The sequence below is a fragment of the Rhincodon typus genome, chromosome 20, assembly GCF_021869965.1.
Source record: "Rhincodon typus isolate 14 chromosome 20, sRhiTyp1.1, whole genome shotgun sequence".
Classification (NCBI taxonomy): Eukaryota; Metazoa; Chordata; class Chondrichthyes; order Orectolobiformes; family Rhincodontidae; genus Rhincodon; species Rhincodon typus.
In genome coordinates this window covers 45,602,399-45,626,455 of record NC_063351.1, presented here as the reverse complement: position 1 = coordinate 45,626,455, position 24,057 = coordinate 45,602,399, and the positions used below count along the sequence as shown (strand labels likewise).

Sequence of the window (24,057 nt, the reverse complement as noted above, 5' to 3'; positions counted from 1 at the left end):
CTCATCTCTGTCTTAAATGGGCAGCCACTTATTCTGAAATTATGTTCTCTGGTCCTAGACTCTACCACAAGGGAAAACAACTCATCTGCTTCTACTCTATCAAGCCCCTTAATAACATGATATGCTTCAATAATGCCTCCTCTCATCAAAATTCAAATGAGTACAAGCCCAACCTACTCAACCTCTTTTCCTAAGAAAATTCCTCCATTCCCAGGATAAACCTTGTGAACTTTTCTGGACTGCCTATAATGTCAGTGATAATCAAAGTTCACTTGCTAACCCATCAGCACAATTTTCTCTTACAATATAATTGTTGTTTCCCTTTACTTTGGCATTTCATGTGAATTGACACCTGATGGGGACAGAACAAAAAGCTTTGACAAAAAGTCTATTTTTTTCAGCAATAATAAATACTAAAAATGTCAAGAAAAATTGGTAAAAATTTGGTAAAAATTGGTAAAAATGCACAGTGAATTTATTAGCATCTGGAAAGGTAGACAAGGAAAGTACCTATTATATAACACATGGATAGGATTTAGAGTACAATGACCGATGGGCTAGAATCAATGAGTCCCTACAGGGTGGAAGCAGGCCATTCAGTCCATCGAGTCCTCACCGACACTCCAAAGGGCATCCTACCCACACCCACCCCATCTCCATAACCCTGCATTTCCTAAGGCTTATCCACCCAGCCTACACATTGAGGGGCACTATGGACAATTTAGCATGGCCAATCCACCTAACCTGCACATCTTTGGACCGTGGAAAGAAACTGGAGCACCTGAAGAAAACCCATGCAGACAAGGGGGAGATGTGCAAACTCCACACAGACAGTCACCCAAGGATGGAATTGAAGCCAGGTCCCTGATGCTGTGAGGCAGCAGTGCTAACCACTGAGCCACTAAGCTGCCTGGTTGGTGGAAACAATTGAAAACTCTTTCTCATGATATGGGGTGGAGGGATCAATTACTAGGGGACACAGGTTCCAGATGCCGGAGGGGGGTGTTTGAAAGAGATGTATGAGGCAAGTATTTTACACAAAGGGTGGTGAGTGTCTGGAACGTGCTGCCAGAGGAGGTGATGGAAGCAGACATAATAGCAGCACTCAAAAAGCACCTGGAAGAATACATGAATAGGAAGGGAATAGAGGGATACGGATCCTATGAGTGAAGACAATTTTAATACGGGAGGGCAAAATGTATCAGTGCAGGCTTGGAGGGCTGAAGGGCGTGTTCTTGTGCTGTATTGTTCTTTGTTCTTGGCATTGGTACAGTCCTAGGACTGTTAGGGAGTGAGTTCCAGGATTTTCCTGCAAATATATTTAATTGTAGCCTACAAAGGAGTTTGGATAAATAATTAAAACAGAACAAGTTACAAGGATTTGGGGAAAGAGCAGAGGAGTGGGATGATTGGATTATTTTGAGTAAAAGCTGGCTACCTCCTGTGCTGTGCTCAATGACTGTGTGAAATATTTTTTGTGCCTTAGTAACCTACAGTTCTTAGAGCCTCTGAACTCATATATCACCTCAAAAATGGCTGGGAAAATTTCTGTTGACAGGTAAAAGTCAATTTCCAGTGGGTGCAACATGGTGCAAGTTTTACACAGCATACCAAATACTAACAGCATTTGATTCTCTCAAGTAGGCTTATTTGTTTAATTAACAATTGAAATGGATGTATGGAGCACACTAGAGGGATAACGCTGACCATGACTATTATTCACTCAGCCACTCACTACCCATCTCATCAAAACCAGCTACCTGAAAGGAACCTTTCGCCTCATTAATTCTGTGGTTCCAAACTATTCAGTACTTTCAGCGTAAAAACCAATAACAGGAAGCCAGCATTTCAGAGCTGTTTATCGCTTTAAGGTTTTTAAAAAAAGTATTTCATGGAATATTTGTATTCTTGGCTTTGGCTGCCTACCACTAATTGCCCTTAAACAGTTGAGAGACAGATTTAAGCTAGTAGACTTTCTTCCCTAGAGGACAGCATTAGCAAACCAGATGGATATTTTAACAACAATCAATGATAACTGTGATGGTCAACATTACTACTGGCTGGCTTTACATTCCAAGTTAATGTAACCAAATTCAAACTCTCAGCAGCTACAATGATGAGCTTTGAACCCAGTTACCACAGCATCAGATTGATTCTTTGGATTATCAGCCAAGCTCTAGTACCATCACATCACCATCTCCCTAAGGTTAGCCCAGCTTCTCTGACACTTGATTCTATTTGTATCTCTTTCTCTCACCTTACAGATGAAAACTGGTGGCTCTCCAAGGCTGGAGTTCAATTCAACGAGAGTATGCCAGCATTCCAAAATACTTCTCGTGATCAGTCCTTCAACGGAATTGCAGTACCAGAAGAGGATGGATAAGAAGTATCCCACTCTTCACTCCCCAGATCCCATGTTGGTTCTGATTAACTATGTTCCTAAAAGGAATAAAATTGTTTATCAAGCATTTGCTTATACTCTGTGATTATGTGTTGGCTTATGAGGAGAGATTGAGTGAACTGGGACTATACTCATTGGAATTTAGAAGAACAATGGGGGATCTTATAGAAACATATAAAATTATGAAGGGATAGATAAGATAGAAGCAGGGAGATTGTTTCCACTGGTGGATGAAATTAGAACTAGGGGGCATAGCCTCAATATAAGAGGGGGCAGATCCAGGACTGACTTGAGGAGGAACTTCTTCACCCAAAGAGTTGTGAATCTGTGGAATTCCCTGCCCAGTGAAGCAATTGAGGCTATCCCATTGAATGGTAATAAGGCAAAAATAAATAGACTTTTGAACAGTAAAGGAATTAAGGGTTATGATGGAACCAATGGGCCAATTGACCTACTCCTGTTCCTTTTTTTTATATTCTTATGTGATGTTGCTTGAATGAGAAAAGCAAAGCACATGGCAATCTAATATCCAAGAAACAGGCATCGAACACATTGTAGAGACACTTCATGAGATTTTACTTTCATGTCATAGTTTTACTGAGCAGGTTGAGAGCAGTGTATGGAGCTACATAAATAGTTAAGAAATAGTAAAGATAAATCCAAAATGCTGCTTTCAAATTAAACTGCAAACATAGGATGAGCGGTCAGAGGATTAAACGTGTAAATGTAGGACTGAGATCAAGAACTTCATCACCCAAGGCAAGGACAACAACATCATTTAGCAGTTGGACCATCAGATGCTTCTGGCTGAGTGGATCTTTAGTTCACTTGGAACAAGCAAGAAATGCTAGCCAGCCAGTGACACCAATGCCCCGTGAGTGAATAACAAAAAATTCTCTTGCAGTTTTAGGCATTTGACATTGGAGAACAGATCTGAAGAAAAGTCCTGTTAAGACTCAAAATATTAACTGTTTCTTTTTGCAGATACTGCCAGGCCTGCTGTGTTTCTCCAGCACGTTCTGTCGTTATTTCAGACCAGTGTTGGCAGGATTTTATGTTTATTTATTGGAACTGATGTAACTAAAGTTAGTAGAGTCATAGAGATGTACAGCATGGAAACTGACCCTTCGTCCATGCCGACCAGATATCCTAAATATGTCTAGTCTCATTTGCCAGCATTTGGCCCATACCCCTCAAAACCCTTCCTATTCATGTACCCATCCAGATGCATTTTAAATGTTGTAATTCTACCAACTTCCACCACTTCCCCTGGCAGCTCATTCTATACATGCACCACGCTCTGCATGAAAAAGTTGCCCCTTCGGTTCCTTTTAAATCTTTCCCATCTCACCTTAAACCTATGCCCTCTAGTTTTGGATTCCACCACCCCAGGAAAAAGATCTTGTCTATTTAACCTATCCATGCCCTTCATGATTTTGTAAACCTCTATAAGGTCAGTCCTCAGCCTCTGATGCTCCATGGAAAATAGCCCCAGCCTATTCAACCTCTCCTTATAGCTCAAATCCTCCAACCCTGGCAACATCCACGTGAATCTTTAGTCTTGGAGTTCTACTGACGACTACTAAGTTTGATAACAAAAGTATCTACCTGATATCAAAAAAAATACAAGTGAATTATTTAAACAGCAGAAGAAAATAAAACCAAAGTTTTATCTAAACTACAACTGTGATTACTGTGTAATATTCAGCAAAGATAGAGAATTGTGCAGAATTAGGATTGTGTGAGGGCATCATACAGAGGTTTGATAGGATCGAGGTCATGGTGCTGAGGTTAGACTAGTTGGAGATGACTTTTAGATATTTTTCCTAATTAACCTATTTGGATAGGTTATGACACAGCCCTGAAGCAGGTGGGACTTGATGCCAGGTCTCCTAGGCCAGAGATAAGCTGCCACTATCAATGCATCACAAACACTCACTGGATACTTTCTATTTCAACCTGTTAGTACACACCACTGGAGCAGGTGGGACTTCAACATAAGCCTTCTGACTCAGAGGTAGGAACACTACCATTAAGTGGCCCAAGCTATGGTGGCATTAATTGCAAATACTGTATAGGATAATAGTAGAGTTTGGGTGAATCTTCAAGGCTTCCATGAAGGTCTCTCCTTCTCAACATTGCGAGTAGCCTGAGGTATGGTGGCCCTCAGGTTAAATGACCATCAGTTCAATCTCGCCAATAAGAAGCCAGCCCCACAGTCCTCTGGGACTATGTTTTAAATAGATTTTGGGGAGGCTGCCATTGCAGATTAAGATGAAATGAAGCCTTTTTTTATTTATTCATTTTGTGGGACATGGGCGTCGCTGGCATTTATTGCCCGTCCCTAGTTGCCCTTGAGATGGTGGGGGTGAGCTGCCTTCTTGAGCTGCTGCAGTCCACCTGCTGTGAGTTCAACCACAATGCCCTTAGGGAGGGTATTCCAGGATTTTAACCCAGTGACAGTGAAGGAACTGCAATATATTTAAGTCAGGATGGTGAGTGGTTTGGAGGGAAACTTGCAAGTAATACTGTTGTCATATACCTGCTTCCCTTGTCCTTCTAGATGGAAGCGGTAGTGGGTTTGGAAGGTGCTATCCAGTTATTTACACACCATAGCAATGATTTTGCACTAACAGAACTAACCACGTACTCTGTAGCTGTACGGTGACAGACACTTTGCTCTAGACTGTTTCATTAAGTGTGCAATACATGACTGGGAGGTGCTGGCCCACAGATTCACTTTGGTGCCCTTTTACATGAAGGTTGTGTAAAAATAATTAGGCCATTGAATTGTGGCAACTGTTACTCAGAATAAAAACGTCTTTGTTCTACGCTGTGTGAAGAAACATGAGCTTCTCCTGTGGTTCGGAGGGGAAGCAGACTGACTTCAGCAGTTAATTTGTCTCCGATATTCTGGCGTGTAATTGCTGCTAATCAGGTCACAGACACCAGGTTGCTGGGCTGCTTCCCATTCCGAGTGTAGCCACCAGCTGGGAGCAGCGCGCTGTTTTGATACCGGAGCCTAGCCACTATAAATCATGTCACCAAATGAACAGTCATCATGAGGATTCCACACATACCGAGTAAATCAGCTCACAGTGTGATTGTTGGTTCTCAGCAAGGGCTGACTGATCTGTTGGGGTGTCCACGCACCTTTGGCACCACGGTCAAAATCTCATGGGGGTAATTAACTTGCCTTTATAGGGTTCAGTTTGGACCACCCCTCTCAATGTGCGGTGAGAACGCTGTGAGCTTTCACTAACCCCTCCTATGGACGTTCCTTTGTCTGTATGTGGCCGTGTTCTCAGAGGAATGCCCTCTCATTGGACAGACCACTGGTGCCAAACTTAACCTAAGGGCCACCATTGTCTCAGGTGATGGGCAAAGTTAAGAGGGCAGGGCCTTCATTGGAATTGAATCTACGCAGTTAGCATCACTCTGCATCGCAGAACAACCATCTAGCCAACTGATCCAACTGACCCCCACAGTAGATGTCCTGGTCTGTACCTGTCTCATGATGCATTAATTATTCATGACACAACCAATTAGCCAACAAGTGCCCTGTTCAAAACTCATGCGTTGGTACCTTTCTGGTTTCTACTCAACAAGATCTCCGGTCCAGGACTTCTGTTACATTCATAAAACTGGCTTCTACCATCTAGAAAGACAAGGGTAGCAGACACAAAAACAGATGTAGCTGGGAAAGCTCAGCAGGTCTGACAGCATCTGTGAAGAAAAAGTCAGAGTTAACGTTTTGCATCCAGGGACCCTTCCTCAGAACTTCTGAGTTCTGAGGAAGGGTCACCGGACCCGAAATGTTGACTCTGAGTTCTGAGGAAAGGTCACTGGACCCAAAACGTTAACTCTGACTTTTCCTTCACAGATGCTGCCAGACCTGCTGAGCTTTTCCAGCAACTTCTGTTTTTGTTCCTGATTTACAGCATCCGCAGTTCTTTCGGTTTTAAACAGTAGCAGACACATGGAAATATTGCCATCTACAAAGTTCACCCCCAAGCCACTCACCATCCTGACTGGGAAATATATCACCGTTCTTTCAGTGTCATTGGGTCAAAATCCTGGAATTCCCTCCTCAATGGCATCTCTATAACATGTGAAATATAGAAGTTCAAGAAGACAGCTTACCGCCACCTTCTCCAGGTCAATTAGGAACAGGCAATACTTGCAGGCCCAGGCAGCGATGCCCACATTCCACAGACAAATTTAAAAATGAGAATGTTGAGGTCCTCAGCCTTGATTTTAACCACGTCACTCTGAGGGAGGGGTGGGTTCAGATTGGATGCTGAATTGACCCTCTTCCTCAATTCATGCTCCATTGGGCTTCAATTTGTATGAAATGTTCATTGCAACTTCTGTAAACATTGTTGCTTGCAACTGAAAGAGAATATGGCTCCAGGGAACATCTGGAGTTCTGGCTGTACTTTTACATGCAAGAGGCTTCATTCTTCATGGGTTAGCAGCTTTCCCTCAGGCGTGGAGTAGATGACGTTATGTTTCTGAGTTAGTCTCAGCAACTCCTGCTTGTGTTCCAAACGCATCAATGGCTACACACAAAGAATTGGGTGGATACAAACTGACATGCACAGGGTGAGGAAAGGAAAAGGCTTGCAATGTTTTGAAAGAGACAATCGCAGTTTCACTTCTGGCCCAGATTGTTTCCAAGCAAAATCCATCAACAGAAACTTCAGGCAATACAAAATAGCAACTGCCAGAACCAAAGCAAGAAATTTCATTTTTGTAGCTCCTTATAAAATAATCAGGACGTCCCAAAGTGCTTTACTGCCAATGAAGTACTACTGAAGTGTAATTATAGTTGGAATGTAGGAAATGCAGTAACCAACTTGCACTCAGTGACCGAAATATCTGTTTTTGGTAAAGTTGGTGGACAGATAAATATTGCGAATATTGTAACAATATAATTCAGTCTGAAGAAGGGTCGCCGGACCCGAAACGTTAACTCTGTTTTCTCCTCCACAGATGCTGCCAGACCTGCTGAGCTTTTCCAGCAACTTTGCTTTTGTTCCTGATTTACAGCATCTGCAGTTCTGTTGGTTTTTAGATAAATATTGTATCCTTCGTAGCTCTGGTTTTAGTCACCACACTCCTGCAATGTGGTGAGATCTGGACTGTGTATCAGTAACACATTAGAATGCTAGAGAACCTCCACCAGAACTGTGTCCACTGCATTCTCCAGATTCAACAAGAACTACTTGCTAATGACCTTCTTGAAGTTGGCTATCCAAGCATTCAGGCAAGACTCCAATAAAAGCTACTACATTGAAGTGGAGACTGCGTCTGGAAGGTTAAAACATAGAAATATAGAAAATAGGAAAAGGAGTCTTCGAGCATGCTCCACATTCAAAATGATCATGGCCTGATCATCCAACTGTGTAACCTATTCCCACTTTTGCTCCAAATCCTTTGATCCCTGGCACACACCACCAGGCATCACCCCACCAGATCCTCTTTTCTGAACTCTTAGCTTGGCCCACAATCCAGGGGAGGACAAAGTCAACTCTACAAAGATGCTCTCAAGCTCTGCCTGAAGCTCAGCAGAATTGACATTAATGACTGGCTGCATCACACTTTGTATCACAACACCTAAGGATCAAGTAAAGCAATGGCAGGAAGGAAAAGAAGCAAATTCTGCAGTCTGGATCCCACGGCCTTGTGGGACATCCTGCCTCATCTGACCAAAGATCTGTACGTCAAAAAATGGTGTGTTCAGTCTCATGACAACCCACAGCAGAGACGCAGAATCCTGACTAGGCAACATCCATCCTCTAATCGAGGCAAAAACAGTAGTTGCTGGAAAAGCTCAGCAGGTCTGGCAGCATCTGTGAAGAGAAATCTGAGTTAAAATTTCAGGTCAGGTGACCTTTCCCCAGCGGGACAGGCACAGAAATATTGAATCAGGACATTGAATCCATGACCTTTTGACTCAGAAAGCAAAGTGTTTACCGCTGACCCAAATCCATTACCTTATTATAATATCACCAGGTTCCAGGCAGTTTGTTTCTTCAACTCTCTGCACAGCGTTGCCATTGAAGTCCCATCTGCCAATTACTAACACAGGAAATGCTGTATTAAATATTCTGCTGTGCTTTATGATGGATATTACACAAAGAAGGTTATGACTGAAGTGTGTATGACAGGTTATTAAAATACTGAGCAGGTGAGCTTTGTCCATTTAGTTAACTAGTGGTGAGTGATTTTTATTAGGGCTATTGTTCACCTTTCATTCTGGCCCTTCAGTGAGGCAAAAGAGGGATAATCACAGCTTTGAAATGGAAAATACTTCCCAATCAATATTAGTCAAGCAAACAAACACCTTGGCGTCCAGAGCTGAATAGAAAATTGTATGTTTTCACGGGCAATAGCTCTCAAATAGTGAATGGCTTGCAGCAGCTTGTGATTGAAATGCCTGAATTCAGATCTGTCTGGAAAACATAGGATCGTGATTTGTTCATCTCACAGCGCAGCGTTTAACGAGTTGCTTATAATATGATGAGTGATAGATTCACAATTCACTAATGTCCTTCAGGGAAATAAATCTGTCTATACTTGGACTGATCCATTTATGAATCCAGACCCACAGCAATGCAGCTGACTCTAACAGCTCTCTGAAGTGTCCCAGCAATCCATTCATTTGTATCAACCCACTACAAAGGCAATAATGGGAGTGCTGTCTATGTGGGTGTCCTCCCATTTTCCATCAGGGACCATGCAGCAGTCCCTTGAAACCACAGATTGTGGTGATTCACTGACTCTTAGCTCAACTGTTTATTTCGCAGCACTGTCGATTCCGTGGGCCATGTATATGTCAGTTGTGGGTGATTGCATCCTCGTTTTAGTTATTTGAAAAAGCTTTTGTTGTGCTTTTGCTTGCACTTCAACACCAGCTCCAGATCTTGGGGCATCCAGTACAAATCAGACAACCTCATTGTGGGTCTGCTCCTGGGCCTGGCCAAGTTGGCTATTAACAGGTGCAGGCAGTGGGCTGTGGAGGGGCTTACATCTGCTGACTGTCCTCCCCTCTTCTGCGGCTACTGTCTTGCCTGGGTGTCCTTGGAGAGAGAGCACACAGTGTCCACCAATACTCTCTAGAATGCTTTTAGACAGCTGGGCACCTGAGGAGGTGGAGTACTTTATGACCCCTCCATTTTAATTTTGTCCCCTCCCCACTTCCTATGTCCCCTCAGCTTCTGATGGTTTGGTTTGCCCTAAACAGGCCTTACACAAACTTATGTGCATTATTCACTTGGAAATACAGGTGATTTACTGGTGTTAATAGATTAAAAATAAAGAGGTAATTTAATGATTGGGGAAAAAAGGGTTCAGTTGTGTGTAATTGTACTTCTGCTTATATATGGAAAAACAAAGACAATATTACAAACCCTAATTGGCTGTCCGATAAAAAACCTATGCACTGGGCACAATAAAAGGAATATTTAGTCCAGTCAGTCTTGTAGCAGCCACTCAGCTAGCATCTAAATACTTGTGGCGAAATGGGGAGGGTTGTCCTTTAGCTTGGTCACGCAATGTTGGCATAGTTGAAACAAAACATCTCAGACTTCTCCATCACTGTTTCTGGGGAAGTCCTGTCCCATCAGCAGGATAGACCTATCAGAGGTGGCACAGTCTAAAGGATACGACCCTAAAATTCTTAAAATTGACTTTGGACACTATGAGGTCTCATGGCCACAGGTCCAACAATCCTTTGATTAGCTATCTGATCAATCAGTACTCATTCATGTTAAACACCACTTTCAAGGAGCACTGAGGTGCACAGAATTTATTGACAGTGTATACTCTCATTCTCGTCACAAACAATGACTTTGTAGCACTAAGCTGGCCAAGTCTTGAAGTGCATAGTTGCAAGTTGGGCTTGTGGCAGGAAGTGAAGGAACCAATAAAAGGAAAAATCCTACTTAACCTCATATTCTCACCAATGTAATTATTGCAGATGAGTCTGTCCATGACAGCATTGGCTCGAATGACAACCATCCACTCCTTATCAAGACAAGGCACTGTGCTGAACGATTCAGAACAGACCTAGAACAGGACAGATGGACAGGATGAATGTGGTTTAAAATATACCATGCAGAGACTGCACAAAACACTACATGGGACAAACAGGTAGACAACTAGCAACCCGCATCCTCGAACACCAGCCAGCAACTAAACAACACAACCAGATGTCCATGGTTTCAATACACACAGATGAGAAAAACCACACTTTCAACTGGGAAAACACTACTATCATTGGACGAGCCAAACAGAGGACAGCCAGGGAATTCTTGGAGGCTTGGCATTCATCCATGGAATCCATCAACAAACACATTGAATTAAATCCGATACATCGACCATTACAACACACAGCTGGAACTGGCACCTACCGGAAACAGCAAAAGACAGACCATGTAAATTCGAACCAGCACAAGACAACAGCGCTTCACAGGAGGCTCCACAGCACTGAGGATGTCACCTAGTAAGGGGATGAAACGTCTGCTTTCAAACCTCCCAGCTCGGCGAACACACCAACATCTACAGACCTAGAACTTCAGAACTGGGCATCCATGAGATGCGGTGTGCCAGAAGCTGCAAGAATGGTTATTCAACTGTAATCTATAGCTTCAGCACCCGGAGTATCTGTCACTCTAACATTAACTTTGAGCCAAAGGACTAACCTTGATTCAGGAAGGAGTACAGAGGAGAATGCCAGGGGCTGTACCAGGAGAATTGAAAATGAGGTGCCGATGTTCAAAGTTGAAATGCAGAACCTTTTAAGGCTCAAACAGATCAGCTGTAGAGTTAAGAAGAGGGCATCTCAGGGGCTAGGGTGGATGACTTTCCACTCCGACTCCATTTTAATTTAGTTCTCTCCCTCTCTTCCCACTCTTCCATATTTTTATCATCATCAAGGGGGGAAGGCAATGGCCCAGTGGTATTATTGCTGGACTGTTAATCCAGAAACCCAGATAATGTTCTGGGGACCCAGGTTCCAATCCCAGCATAGCAGATGGTCGAAGTTGAATTCAATAAAAATATCTGGAATTAAGAATCTAATGATGATCATGAATCCATTGTCAATTGTTGGGGAAAAACCCATCTGGTTCACTAATGTCCTTTAGATAAGGAAACTGCCATCCTTACCTGGTCTGGCCTACATGTGACTGTAGACCTACAATAATGTGATTGACTCCAAACTGCCCTCTGGGCAATAAATGCTGCCTGGTCAGTGAAACCCTCATCCTTTAAATGAATAAAGAAAAAAAATTGCACTGCCTCTGGTGGGTAGAGATTGTTAATTGTTTAATCCGCCAAACGGTTGATTTTTGGTGAGTGTTTTTAAAGAAAATAAGAGCCAGTTTCTAGGCGCTCTTGTGGTACAGTGGTGATCTCACCAGTGGTCCGTCAGCCAGAAGACCTGCATTCAAGTCCCACCTGCTCCAGAGATATATAAGATCATCTCTGACCTTGTTGATTAAACTTCTTCCCCAAAGCTAGCCATAGCTCTAATCGAGTTGTTCCGTTACAACCACTACTACATCATTTACTAATTAAGGTGAAAAGTTGCCCAAACATGTTCGATTTAGAAAAATCAGAAAAAATCAAATTTGGCCATTAGTCTACACTCAGTTTTCAGCAAAGTGATGTAAAGTACCACTGGCAGCGTTATCATGTGGCAATTACTCATCAATATCCTGATCACTGATGCTCAGCTTGTGTTCCACTTCATTCCAACCTTGGTCTAAATCTGAATAAAAGATTTGAATTGCAGAGATGGCCATTTGAGGATTTGTAGCAATCTCGCAACAATCTGATTGCCCACTTTTCTTTTTAATTTCTATCCCTGCAGCCTCAATTGAAGAATCATCTAAGATATTGTCTCTCCTTATTTGTGGTAATTGACTCCTTGGTTTCAATACACATTGTAATATTGTGACAGCACCTCCTCTTTTACACCTGCCTCAAGATTCTATATTCTGGAATATTGAGCTGCCAGTCCTGTCTCTCCCTCAAGCATGTCTCTGTGAAAGTAGTTATATCATATCCCTATATGTTAATTGCAGACACAGATTATCCGTCCATTCTCCTGTTACTGCGGGAGTTTGCTGTGCACAAATTGGTTGCTGTGTTTCCTACACTTTAAAAAGTAATCAGTTGGCCGTTCACTTTTTATGACATTGTGGGGCTGTGAGACGGCTATAGAAATGCATATAGTTTCTTTGTACTGCTTTTAGCAAATTGACCAATTGTTGTAATCTATAGTGTTGTGTACGCTCCACTTGGCATTTTCCAAACAAATCATGCAACCAGCTAATAATGCAGTTGCAATTGCATCTGATCTTAAAGTCTTAAAGACCCAAACAGGAGGACTGCTCTTGACATCTATGGAGAAAATCCTCAGAGGATTAAACAACCAATACATTAACATGGCTGACACTGTACTGTACCTTAATTTTTCATCACCTTTAATTCTCCTTCATTGGCTGAAGCCTTTGAATATATTCAGCTGGGGATGTTGAGTCATGTTATTCTGTTAAACAGTTATTATTGTTAATTCATTGACGTATCTAATTTTCGTAAAAATACTAAATGATACAAATTGTAAGTAGTTACACAGCAACAACACAATTTGCATTTATATAAAGTCAGAAGTCACACAACATCAGGTTGCAGTCCAACAGGTTTATTTGAAATGATAAACTTTTGGAGCACAGCTCCTTTGTCAGGTGAAGCGAGCATGGTCATACAGAACAGAAGTATACCACAACTGAACAACCAGGAACACTACAGACAACTACCTGGTGATCTGACCAAAGAACACACCTGTCAACTCAACAGAATGATCAAGACCTTTGGTCCAGACCCGAAGAAGGAGCAGCGCTCTGAAAGCTTATGATTTCAAATAAACGCGTTGGACTATAACCTAGTGTCGTGTGACTTCTGACTTTGCCCACCCCAGTGCAACACCGGCACCTCCACATCATGACATTTATATAGTATCTGTAATGTGTAAAGATAAACTAAGTTATGTGGCAGATGTATTATCAGACAGAATCCAACACTGTGACATATGAAATATTAGAAGGGGTTATCAAAAATGTTGTCAAAAGACGTTTAAACGCCACCTTAAAGAATTGGAAGGGTCTTAGAAAGCTATCCTGAATAGGGAGGTGGCATAGTAGTAATATCACTGATGACCTTATAGATCCAGGTTGTGGGGCATAGGTTCAAATACCACAACAGTAGGTGGTAAGATTTTAAATTCCATAAACCTAGAATATAAGTTTAGTCTCAGTAATGGTGACCATGCAATCATTATTGATCTGATTTTCTAATGCCCCTTTAGGGAAAGAAATCTGCCATGCTTTACTGGTCTGGCCTACGTGTGCCTCCAGATCCTCATCGTGAATGCCCTCTGCAGTTTTCCCAGCTAGTCATTCAGTTCAAGGGCAATTAGAGATGGACAACAAATGCATGCCCTTGTCAATAACAAGAATATTACCAACACCTACATATCTAGAAAAGAATAAAGACTTTGGAGTAAAACAAAGAACTGTGGTTGCTGGGGATCTGAAACCAAAACAGATATTGCTGGAGAAACTCAGCAGTTCTGACAGAATCTGTGGAAAAAGAATTACCATCTCCAGGCGAGTTAATGCCCAAGTGGTATTATTGCTGGACTATTAATTCAGAAACTTAGGTAATGTTCTGGGGATCAGATTCAAATCCTGCCATGGCAGATGGTGGAATTTGAATTCAATTTCAAAAAAATTGGAATTAGGAGTCTAATGATGACCATGAATCCATTCTCACTTGTTGGAAAAACCCATCTTTGCCTTCTGGTTCACTCATGCCCTTTAGGGAAGGAAACTGCCATCCTTATCTGGTCTGGCCTACATGTGACTCCAGACCCACATCAATGTGGTTGACTCTTAAATGCCCTCAGGGCAATTTGGGATGGGCAATAAATGCTGGCCTAGCCAGTGATGCCCACATCCCATGAATGAATTAAAAAGAAGTGAAGTTAATATTTTTGGGTCCAGTGACCCTTCTTCAGTACTTCAGTTAGTCATATTGCTTATAGGCAGCTACTTTTTGGGGAAGGAAAAGCTCTATGTGGGGCAATAGTACAATAGGAGTTTAGCGGTACATTGACATGTTTTCAGCAAAAGAATTATGCGTCTTACTAATACCATGACACTTATCAATTTTACAACATGCTTCCTGAATACTGGTACCTCTGGTTGGTCAAAGTTTGTTCTATCTGCCACATCCCCAGCATTGAGTAATGCACCATTGGGTAATATCAATCATCAAATATACACTGAGCTTACAACTGCATGAAAATGCTACTATACCCTCAAAACAATTATTGCCTTGTCTAAACATGGGAGGCAGGAAAGGAGGAACATCAGATACAAGTTTTAGAAAATACATGTAAGGAACTTGGAGTAACACTTAATGGAGAATTAAGATTAACTGCACAGATCTCAGCAACAATTTTAGTTACCATAACATCTTCAATGCAGTAAAACATAACAAGATTCTTCATAGAGTCATAGGGATGTACAGCACGGAAATAGACGCTTTGGTCCAACTCGTCCATGCCAACCAGATGTCCTAAATTAATTTAGTCCTATTTGCTGACATTTGGCCCATACCTTTCTAAACCCTTCCTATTCATATACCCATCCAGATGCCTTTTAAATGTTGTAATTGTACCAGCCTCCACCACTTCCTCTGACAGCTCATTCCATACACACACCACCCTCTGCATGAAAAAAATTGCCCCTTAGGTCCCTTTTAAATCTTTCCCCTCTCACCTTAAACCTATGCACTCTAGTTTTGGACTTTCCTACCCTGGGGAAAAGATCTTGGCTAGTCACTCTGTCCATGTCCCTCACGATTTTATAAACTTCTATTAGGCCACCCCTCAGCCTCTAATGCTCCTGGGAAAATAGCCCCAGCCTATTCACTTGATGAATCAGATTACAACTTGGTCGAAGATGCAGAGTCTTAAAGAAGAACAGAAAAGTAGAGTTAGGGGAAGAGATTTAGTGAAGGAGTGCAGAGCATTTGGAGGATTGTAAAACCACAGGATTTGATTGAGATCAGGAAATTTGAGGCCATCATGGGCTTGAAAGCAAGGAAAAGAATTTCAAAATTAAGTTGTTGCCAGAACAGAAGCCACAAGGTTTGGTGGATTGGGATCTCTGTCTTGGCTTATCAGACTTTTGGATGAGATATTAAATCAAGATACCGTTTGTCATCTCATGTGGATGTAATAAAACTCATGGCACTATGTTGGAGGAGAGCAGGATGAATCATTCCTGGCATCCTGGCCAAACGTTATCCATCAATCAGTTTCACAAAAACAGATAATCTGGTCATCATCACATTGCTGTGCATGGAATCTTGCTATGTGTAAATTGGCTACTAAGTTGCCTGCAATGCAACAACGTTTCAAAAATACTTTGTTGGCTGTAGAGTGCATTGGGATGTCCTGATATTATGAAAGGCCCTAGATGAATGCAGGTCTTTACTTCTTTCAAAGGATGGGCATGGGTAGGATGAACAGTCAAGGTACTTTCCCCAGGGTAGGGGAGTCCAAAACTAGAGGGCACAGCTTTAAGTGGAGAGGGGAAAAATTTAAAAGGGACCTAAGAGGCAGTTTTTTCACGCAGAGGGTGGTGCGTATATGGAATGAACTGCCAGAGGAAATGGTGGATGCTAGTACAAACACAACATTTAAGAGGCATCTACATTGATATACGAATGGGAAGGGTTTAGAGGGATATGAGCCAAATGTTGGCAAATGGGACTAGATTTATTTAGGATATCAGGTCAGCTTGGATGAGGTGGACCGAAGGGTCTGTTTCTGTGCTGTACAATTCTATTATTCTATGTAGCAGTAAACTCTGAACCCTGGCTTAATTGACTGGCCCCTGCGCTGGATTAACTGAATCTGACAAGGACAGGATCTGCAAAATTGGATTTGTTGAGGCTGAATTTCTTTGCGGGGTTTGGGGGTGGCAGTGTGACTGCAGTAGGAAGACCTGGAAAAAAATGACAAGTTCCAGATCTCCAGCTGGTGGAGTTCAGGCAGACAACCAGGAGAAATCCTGTGTAAATTCAAACCCTAAAACTCCAAGCTAGAGGGAAGGAAAATCAGTCTAAATTCTTGCCTCTGATCACTATGTAGTTACTCGACGGTGTATCAAGTGAAAGCAACATCAGGCCTGATTGTTATTCACCCCCAAAGTAAATAGTTTGCTGACATTCGCTAACTACACCCAAAAATGAAGACCTTTCTAGTGTAGCAGAAAGCAATTTGTCACACTGTGCTTGTGCCAGCTCTCTGAAAAAGAGCAATTGAGCTGTCCAGCTATCCCTTAATCAAAAATTGATCCCTCTCTCCTTGTTACGAATAAACACTGTGAGCACTGCGGTCATCAACGTTCCTAGTAGGGCATCCATGCCGTAGAAACCTTCTGGCAATATATCTGTACTTGTAAAATCTTATCGTTCCTTTGATGTGGGGCATATGGAGGCTGCTAGCATAACTGGTGTGAAATCAAGTCCTCATGATTTGTGAGTACTATGTTGATTAGAAAAAAAACACTAGTCTTCCTAGTTTCAGTGTCTGCTTCCTTTGTTCCATGATGTCATGAAGTATCTTTGCCTGCACATATTTTTCCCAAGCAAGCTGTAAACAATGTTGAAGAGATAAGATTATCAGCTGATTATATTGAATTTAGTGTGACTAACAGGGGATATACGCTCACAACATAGCCTTTACATCCCTACCAGTATAAGAATCTGCCCAGGTGAAGCCTTATCACTTACAGCTACTTGATACAGGGCAGAAGCCTGAGGCCTACAGTCAGTCAGCTATTTAACAAGGATTAAACACAGTGCAGATTAATCTGATAATTGATCTGATGTTAGCCAGCACACAGATTGAAGCAACAGAGACTGGGAGAGATAGAGAGATGCCATCTAGGGCCTGCACGCACAATCTATCGGCCTGGTTTTGTGAAGAAAAGGTTGTCTTTAGTGTCTTGATGGGAATTCGACGGGTCAGAAGCCAGAGGTCAGTTTATGAATGCTTATCCATTTGATAAAACCGTAAAGGAGTGTGTGGGGGAGGGAGGCAGAGCAAAGGGAAGCAATTTAGATTTTGTCAACCAAATTCTCATCATCAGGAGCTATATTGAGAAGTTGAAAAATGGTGTCTTCTGTTTACACTGTTTGACATAAGAAATTAATCAAGGATAGGTCATCATAATCTGGAGTAGTGCAAAAATCTGTGTTTCTCCAGAAATTGTGCTATTAATATTACTGTATAAAGCATAAAACAATTCTAAATACACATCAGCAGTAACATTCCCCTGCTTTGGAGGCCCCAAGTTTAAAACACAGACAGAGCTATCATATGTTTGTAGACCCTAACAAAACATTTCTTTAAAACTGCAACTTTGTGATTAATTCATGAAATTGCAGAATCAAACTTTTTAAGTGATTTAATGTGTTTCCTTTCCCAATAATGTGTCCTTGTGATAGTTAACGTATATGCATTTTGAAAGTATTTTATTTCTCTGAGCCAGAGTGGAGCGTTAGGGCTGATTTTCCTGACCTTTACCCCCCAGGACTCAGCCATTGAGAACCAGGCACAAAGATTGCAAGAAGGCGTGCAGATTTAAATTGCTACAACAGCAAATACCAGTGCTTCTGGGTATAGAAAAGAACAGTGCTCCATTCCAGCTCCAGATAAGAGTGAGACAAGAAAACTGCCCGTGATATATGTTATGAGGAACAAGCATAGGCCACTTTGCCTCTCTCTTGAAAGATCCATTGTCCCAGTATACACAATCTCTAGGAAGCATTCCAGATTTCCACTACCCTTTCTGTTAAAAATGCCAAAAAAAAAAATTCCCCTTCTAAATTACCTGATTTTAATTTTAAAATATTATCCCCTCTGACTCCCTTGTCGGACAAGATAGTTTTCCCATAACTACTTAATCAAATCCTTTTAACTCATTAAACAAATAGATCAGATCACCCCTTAATTTCCTATACTTCAGGCAAGGCAAACCAAATTTATGTAAGCTATCCTCATCTTTCAACATTTCTATTGAATCATCTTCATCTTACTGAGACGTCATGCATGCCGAGAATCTCATGGTGTTTGATGAATTATGGCGGACAAAGGAAATTAAGGATTGTATAAAATTAAAAGAAATGGTGTTTAAAGTGGCCAGAAATAGCAATAACTCCAAAGTTTGGGAAATGTTTAGAATACAGGTGGTCCCCAATTTATGAACATCTGACTCATGAATGCTCATGCTTGTGAACGTGTTCCCACGCAGAAGTATAATTTTAAAGGTCCAACATGCAACATTTCTTGTACTCATGAATGGCTACTATGTATTGTCCCACATTGTGTTCCAACTTGAGTACAAATTGACTCATGAACAGACTCAGGAACTGAACCTGTTCACAACCTGGGGACTGCCTGTACAGCAAAGGCGTACTAGGAAACAGATAAGGAAATGGAGAATTGAATATAAATACATTCTAACAAAACATAAAAATGGACTGTAAAAGTTTCTAAATGTATGTAAAAGGGAAATGTTTGCTTGAGACAAATGTGGGTCCATTAAAAGCCAAGTCAAGACAATTTATAATGGGGAATAAAGAAATGGCAGAGAAGCTAAATGGTTACTTTGTGACTGTTTTACTGAGGAAGATTGAATAAATCTCCTAGAAATAGAGATCCAAGTGACTAGGGAGAATGAGGAATGGAAGGAAATTAATATTGGCAAGAAGCTTGTACTGGAGAAATTAATGGGACAAAAAGTTAATAAGTCACCAGGACCTGATGTTCTACATCCCAGAATGTTGAAGGAAGTGGCTATAGAAATAATCAATTAATTATTAATCAACTTACAAAATTCCATAGACTTTGATTGGAAGGTTACAAATGTAACTGCAGTATTTAAGAAAGTAGCGAGGGAATAAAACAGGGCCCTACAGACCCATTACATCAACATGAATGAATGATTTTATTGTCATGTGTATTTTAGGCAAAAAAAAATACGGTGAAAAGCTTTTGTTCATCGCCACGATTCGGCACCATTTTGAACAATTTAAGAATAAGGAAAAAAGAAGAAAAATGTAGCTTAAAGAGAGTCCATCAGTCCTGAGCCAGCTTATCACCATCAACAATGCTTGCATTGCCATTCCCTCCCCCACCGCTTCACTGCCGTCTACACCGGACCCAACCAATATCGAAGTCACCAATTCTCAGGCACCATCATTCGCCGCTAGTTCAATACTCCTCCATCACCGCCAGTGCCAGATCCAAACAATTACAAAGATCCTCAGGGGCCATCTTTCATTGCTGGGCCGACCTCGCCATCAATGTAGCAGCTGCTGATTCTGAGGCCAGGTCCTCAGCTTGCCCTGCAACAGTAAGTAACAGCTCACTCAAGGTCCGAACTGGGACTACTCTACTCTGCACTGGACTCGCACTTCTCCATGTTGGGTTCTCTTGAGGTCCAAGCACTGGGCCAATGGAGGTCCATGCAGGGCCCACTCGAGATCAGCTGTGGGCTCACTTAAGGTCTGCATTGGACTTTCGCAGCCGGTCATGCTGTCTGAGCTCAGAACAGGAGGTAGGTAAAGGCATGGAGAGAAAAACACCAAGAAAGAGAGAAAAAAAAGAGAAAAGAAAAGCAATTGGAGCGGACGAGCTCTGACTCAAGAGCTCTACTCTGACACCATCTTGTTCAGTCGTAGGGAAAATTCTAGAATCTATTATAAAGAATGTGATAAATGGACACTTGGATGAAAATGTTCTATATGGGCGTAGTCATTATGGACTTATAAATGGAAAATTTGATAAAATTGTTGGAGATTTCCTGAGGATGTTAGTCACAAAATTAATAAAGAAGAGTTGTCGGATACAGTATATTTGGATTTTCAGAAGGCATTTAGTAAAATCCCCCACAGGAGGCTGGCTAGCATTGTATAGGATGTAATATATTGGTGTGTGTTAAGTATCAGCAAATGGACAGAAAACAGAGAGTAAAAATAAATGGATCATTCTCACATTGTAGTCAGTGACTAGTGAAATGCCACAAAGATCAGCACTCGGGCCTCAGCTGTTTACAATATATATCAATAATTTGAACGTGGAGGCCAAATGTAATATTTCCAAATTTTCAGACGATACCAAACTAAGCAGGAATGTGCGTTGTGAGGAAGATGACAAGTGTTTTCAGGAGAATTTAGGTAGACTTATGATTGAACAAGAACATGGCAGTCGGAATAAAACGTGAAAAAATGTGAGGTTATCCACTTTGGCAGAAGAAACAGATGTGTAGAGTATTTGAGAAGTTGGAAAGTGTGGATGTCCAAAGAGACTTGGCTGTCCTTGTTAATAAATTACTGAAAAGCTAACATGCAGGTGCAGCACGCTAATGGGAGAGCTAATGAAATGTTAGCCTTTATTGCAAGCGGATCTGAGTACAGGAGCAATGATGTCTTCTCTTGTAGAGGAGCTTGGTTAGATCACACCTTGGTCTCCTTGACTCAGGAAAGACATTATTTCTTATTTTTGTTTCAGATTTTGAGCATCCGCAGTTCTTTGTTTTATTTAAGATATTAATGCCATATAGAGAGTGCAACAAAGCTACGCCAGACTTGTACTCAGAATGGCAGGGTTATTCTACGAAGAGACATTGCGACAACCTGTGTCCTGTGTTCTCTAGAGTTTTGAAGAATAAGAGGTGATCTTGTTGAAACCTACAGAATATTAAAAGGGACAGGCAATGTCGATACAGGTAAGATGGCTCCTCTGGTTGGAGAATCTAGAACTGAGGGCTCAATTTAAAAATAAAGCAAATTCCATTTAGAACTGAAACGAAGAGAGATTTTTATTACTCAGAGGGCAGTGGCTCTTTGCAATTTTCTACCCCAGAGTCCTGTGGAAGCTCAGTCTTTCAGTATATTTAACGTAGAGGTTGATAAACCTTTGGTTATCAATGGTATAACAGTTATAGGGATAGTGCGTGTAAAAGATATTGAAGTGTTTGTTCATCCATGGTCATATTAAACGGCAGAATGGGCTTAATGGGATGAATTGTCTACTCCAGTTCCCATGCTCCTACATTCCTCTGAGGAGAAAATAACTTCTCCTCATCTCCATCTTAAATGGGAGACCCCTTTTGTTTTTAGGTCATGTCCCCTAGTTATAGCCTTTTCCATAATGGAAACCTGTTTTGCTTTGAGGTTGGATCATCAACTCAGGAAATAGTTGCCCAACATAATTGGTCGATTGTCAACTGGAAGATATGCTTACTGTCCAATTAAAGACTGAGGGCTGGCTTCCAATGCTGGGAGAGCCAATAAGAAGCCTTCCAACATTGAGAGGACAACAACCTACCAGGAGAGGGGGGGGGGGGGCTCTCAAAATCAATACACCCTCTCGGCACTCCCAAACAATTTAGAAATCAAAGTGACCATATCTGCCAGGTCGTCATAGAGGAGGATTTAAATTACTCTGTCTTTGTACCCTCCCTCCTGACCTGCTGCTGGGAGACCTTCTGCATTCTACAGAAACTTCGGCCTGCCAGTGGGAATGGAAGTTGGCCTGAGAAAAAGGCCTTACTGCTTCAGTTGACTAGCCAACACTTGAAGACAGGATAGCCTTTATGTCCCTGACCTGGCCTCATTGAAAATCAGCATATCACTCTCCCACAGTGATTTGTATGGTCTGGTGGTCTCTGGTTCCTCTTCCTTTGCCATTGGTAGTTGTGGCTCCCTGATTAAAGGACATCACAATCAGTTCCTCTAAACACTGGGTGATTAAGTTGTGAGTTAAACAGCTGCACGATTATGAAGCATATACTGGCAGTATAGTGCAACACTGAGTGACTGTTTCACTGCCAGAATAGGTGTCATTCAAATGCCATGTTAAACCAAGCTTCTATAAATAGGTGTATGTGAGTGATCGTCCATGCTGCTGTTTGAACAGAGCAGGGGAACTGTGACCAAACATGCTTAGCGCTCACTTAACAAAATGAAGACATACATTGGCAGTGATACACCTTGGGATGTTCTTCAAATGCAAAAAGGGCATGATAAATTCAAGATCTTTTTATTGTGAAGAGAAAATATCTAAAAGTTATTTAGAATAATCATACTGGACAAGTGAAACAGCGAAAGCTCCAAAGTGGAAGAGCTAAACAGAAGTAATGACTTTTTTTTTATGTGAAGTGTTCTCAGAAGATAGGAATTTTCATTAAATTCACACAAAAGGAGATTTGATGATAATCAGGTCTAACTGGGGCCAATGGAATGTGTCTAATCCACTTTATGTTTGAATTTTATGGACTGATGTGATATTGGTTATATGGTATACTTTTCCTCCCCTTGCCTTCTGTGGTTGAGTGGATAGCCCTCTCTGCTGGAAGGTTCTGAGGTCAAAACCCCTCCAAATCGAGACTTATGCTTGCAAGGGAACGGTACATTCTAAGAGGAATAACCTTCTGGATGAAGTGTTAAACTGAGGCCCACTCAAGTTTTATAACAAAGCCTGTGGAACTAGTTTGAGGAAGGGCAGAACAGCTCTCCTGAAAATCCTGGTCAATACTTGCCTATCAGTCAGCTTCGCTGCAATCTAATTATGTGGCCATTATCAGAGGGGCTTGTGGGAGCTTATTGTGTGCAATATGGCTGTCACAGTCCTTACATTACAACAGTGTTTTCACTTCCATAGATCATTCATTCGCTGTGAAGTATTTCATGTGGTTGTAAAAGGTACTATATAAATTGAAGTTGTTTTTTTTGTAGCTGTCTAAAGAAATAAACGACGATTGAGTCACAGCTTTCTGTTGCTAGAGGTGATACCACGAGGTTATCCCTTTCACAACACGATACCTGAAGCAAGGGCATTGATCATGTACACTTCAACCCTACCCCCTCCTCTGCAAGCTGCTTAGCTTGCCTTTCATCATTGACATTCTGCATTCATTTCAATTTTCGGCATCTGATAAAAGCTACTTGCTGGTTGCCGTGGGTGAAAATAATGTAGAAAGGTGTTAATATATGTGTAAGTGAAAACAAGAGATAGATGCTCACTGATTAGAGCAATGAGGGCGATGACAGGACAGCCTTGACACTACATCTTTTCAGTTACGTAACAGCACTTTACCTTATCAACTGTTGACACTTCTGTTCATTACTGACAGCTTAAGGGCATGAATTCTCGGTTTCCTGGCATACTCTACAATGTTGGCATAGTCTGACCGGGAACTGTCCCAGCGGCTCCCACTTCCTGGATCCCCAGAGGACGTGACAGTGATCTATGAATATGGGGCAGGTGGACTGAAATTAAGCATTAGTTTTTCCCCTCTCTGCATGTGCTGATTCGGGCTGAGAAATTGGTCAGTTTGACTCAGCTGGTGGCAGTCTCACCTCCAGCACCAAAAGTTGTGGCTTCATATAGATTCCAGCGCTTGTTAGCAAGGTGCCACTTAACATCAATCTGGGAAGATGTCGTTGACCATTACAGGACCATAGAAGTTGGTGTTAGAAGAAATCGGGCACTTCAGAAGGCA

General features: G+C 41.7%; 1 protein-coding gene and 1 long non-coding RNA gene across 4 annotated transcripts in view; one reads left to right on the top strand and one right to left on the bottom strand.

Moving 5' to 3' along the window:
* Positions 1–2,468, top strand: part of LOC109915132 (spondin-2-like) — a 37,905-nt gene extending 35,437 nt beyond the window's left edge. For both annotated transcript variants that reach the window (XM_020514733.2, XM_048608695.1), the window contains exon 5: positions 2,265–2,468. In XM_020514733.2, coding sequence (XP_020370322.1) covers positions 2,265–2,383 — 119 coding nt within the window. In that variant the 3' untranslated portion in view covers positions 2,384–2,468. The remainder of the gene's footprint in view (positions 1–2,264) is intronic.
* Positions 1–24,057, bottom strand: part of LOC125485552 — a 47,592-nt gene that overhangs the window by 2,249 nt on the left and 21,286 nt on the right. The window contains exons 2-5 of one of the 2 annotated variants that reach the window (XR_007264263.1): positions 12,880–12,962; positions 10,369–10,474; positions 8,401–8,485; positions 2,258–2,439 (exon numbers count right to left, since the gene is read on the bottom strand). This is a non-coding gene — a long non-coding RNA (uncharacterized LOC125485552). Of the gene's footprint in view, positions 1–2,257; positions 2,440–8,400; positions 8,486–10,368; positions 10,908–12,879; positions 12,963–24,057 lie in introns of both variants that reach the window. The other variant, XR_007264262.1, reaches the window with a different exon arrangement.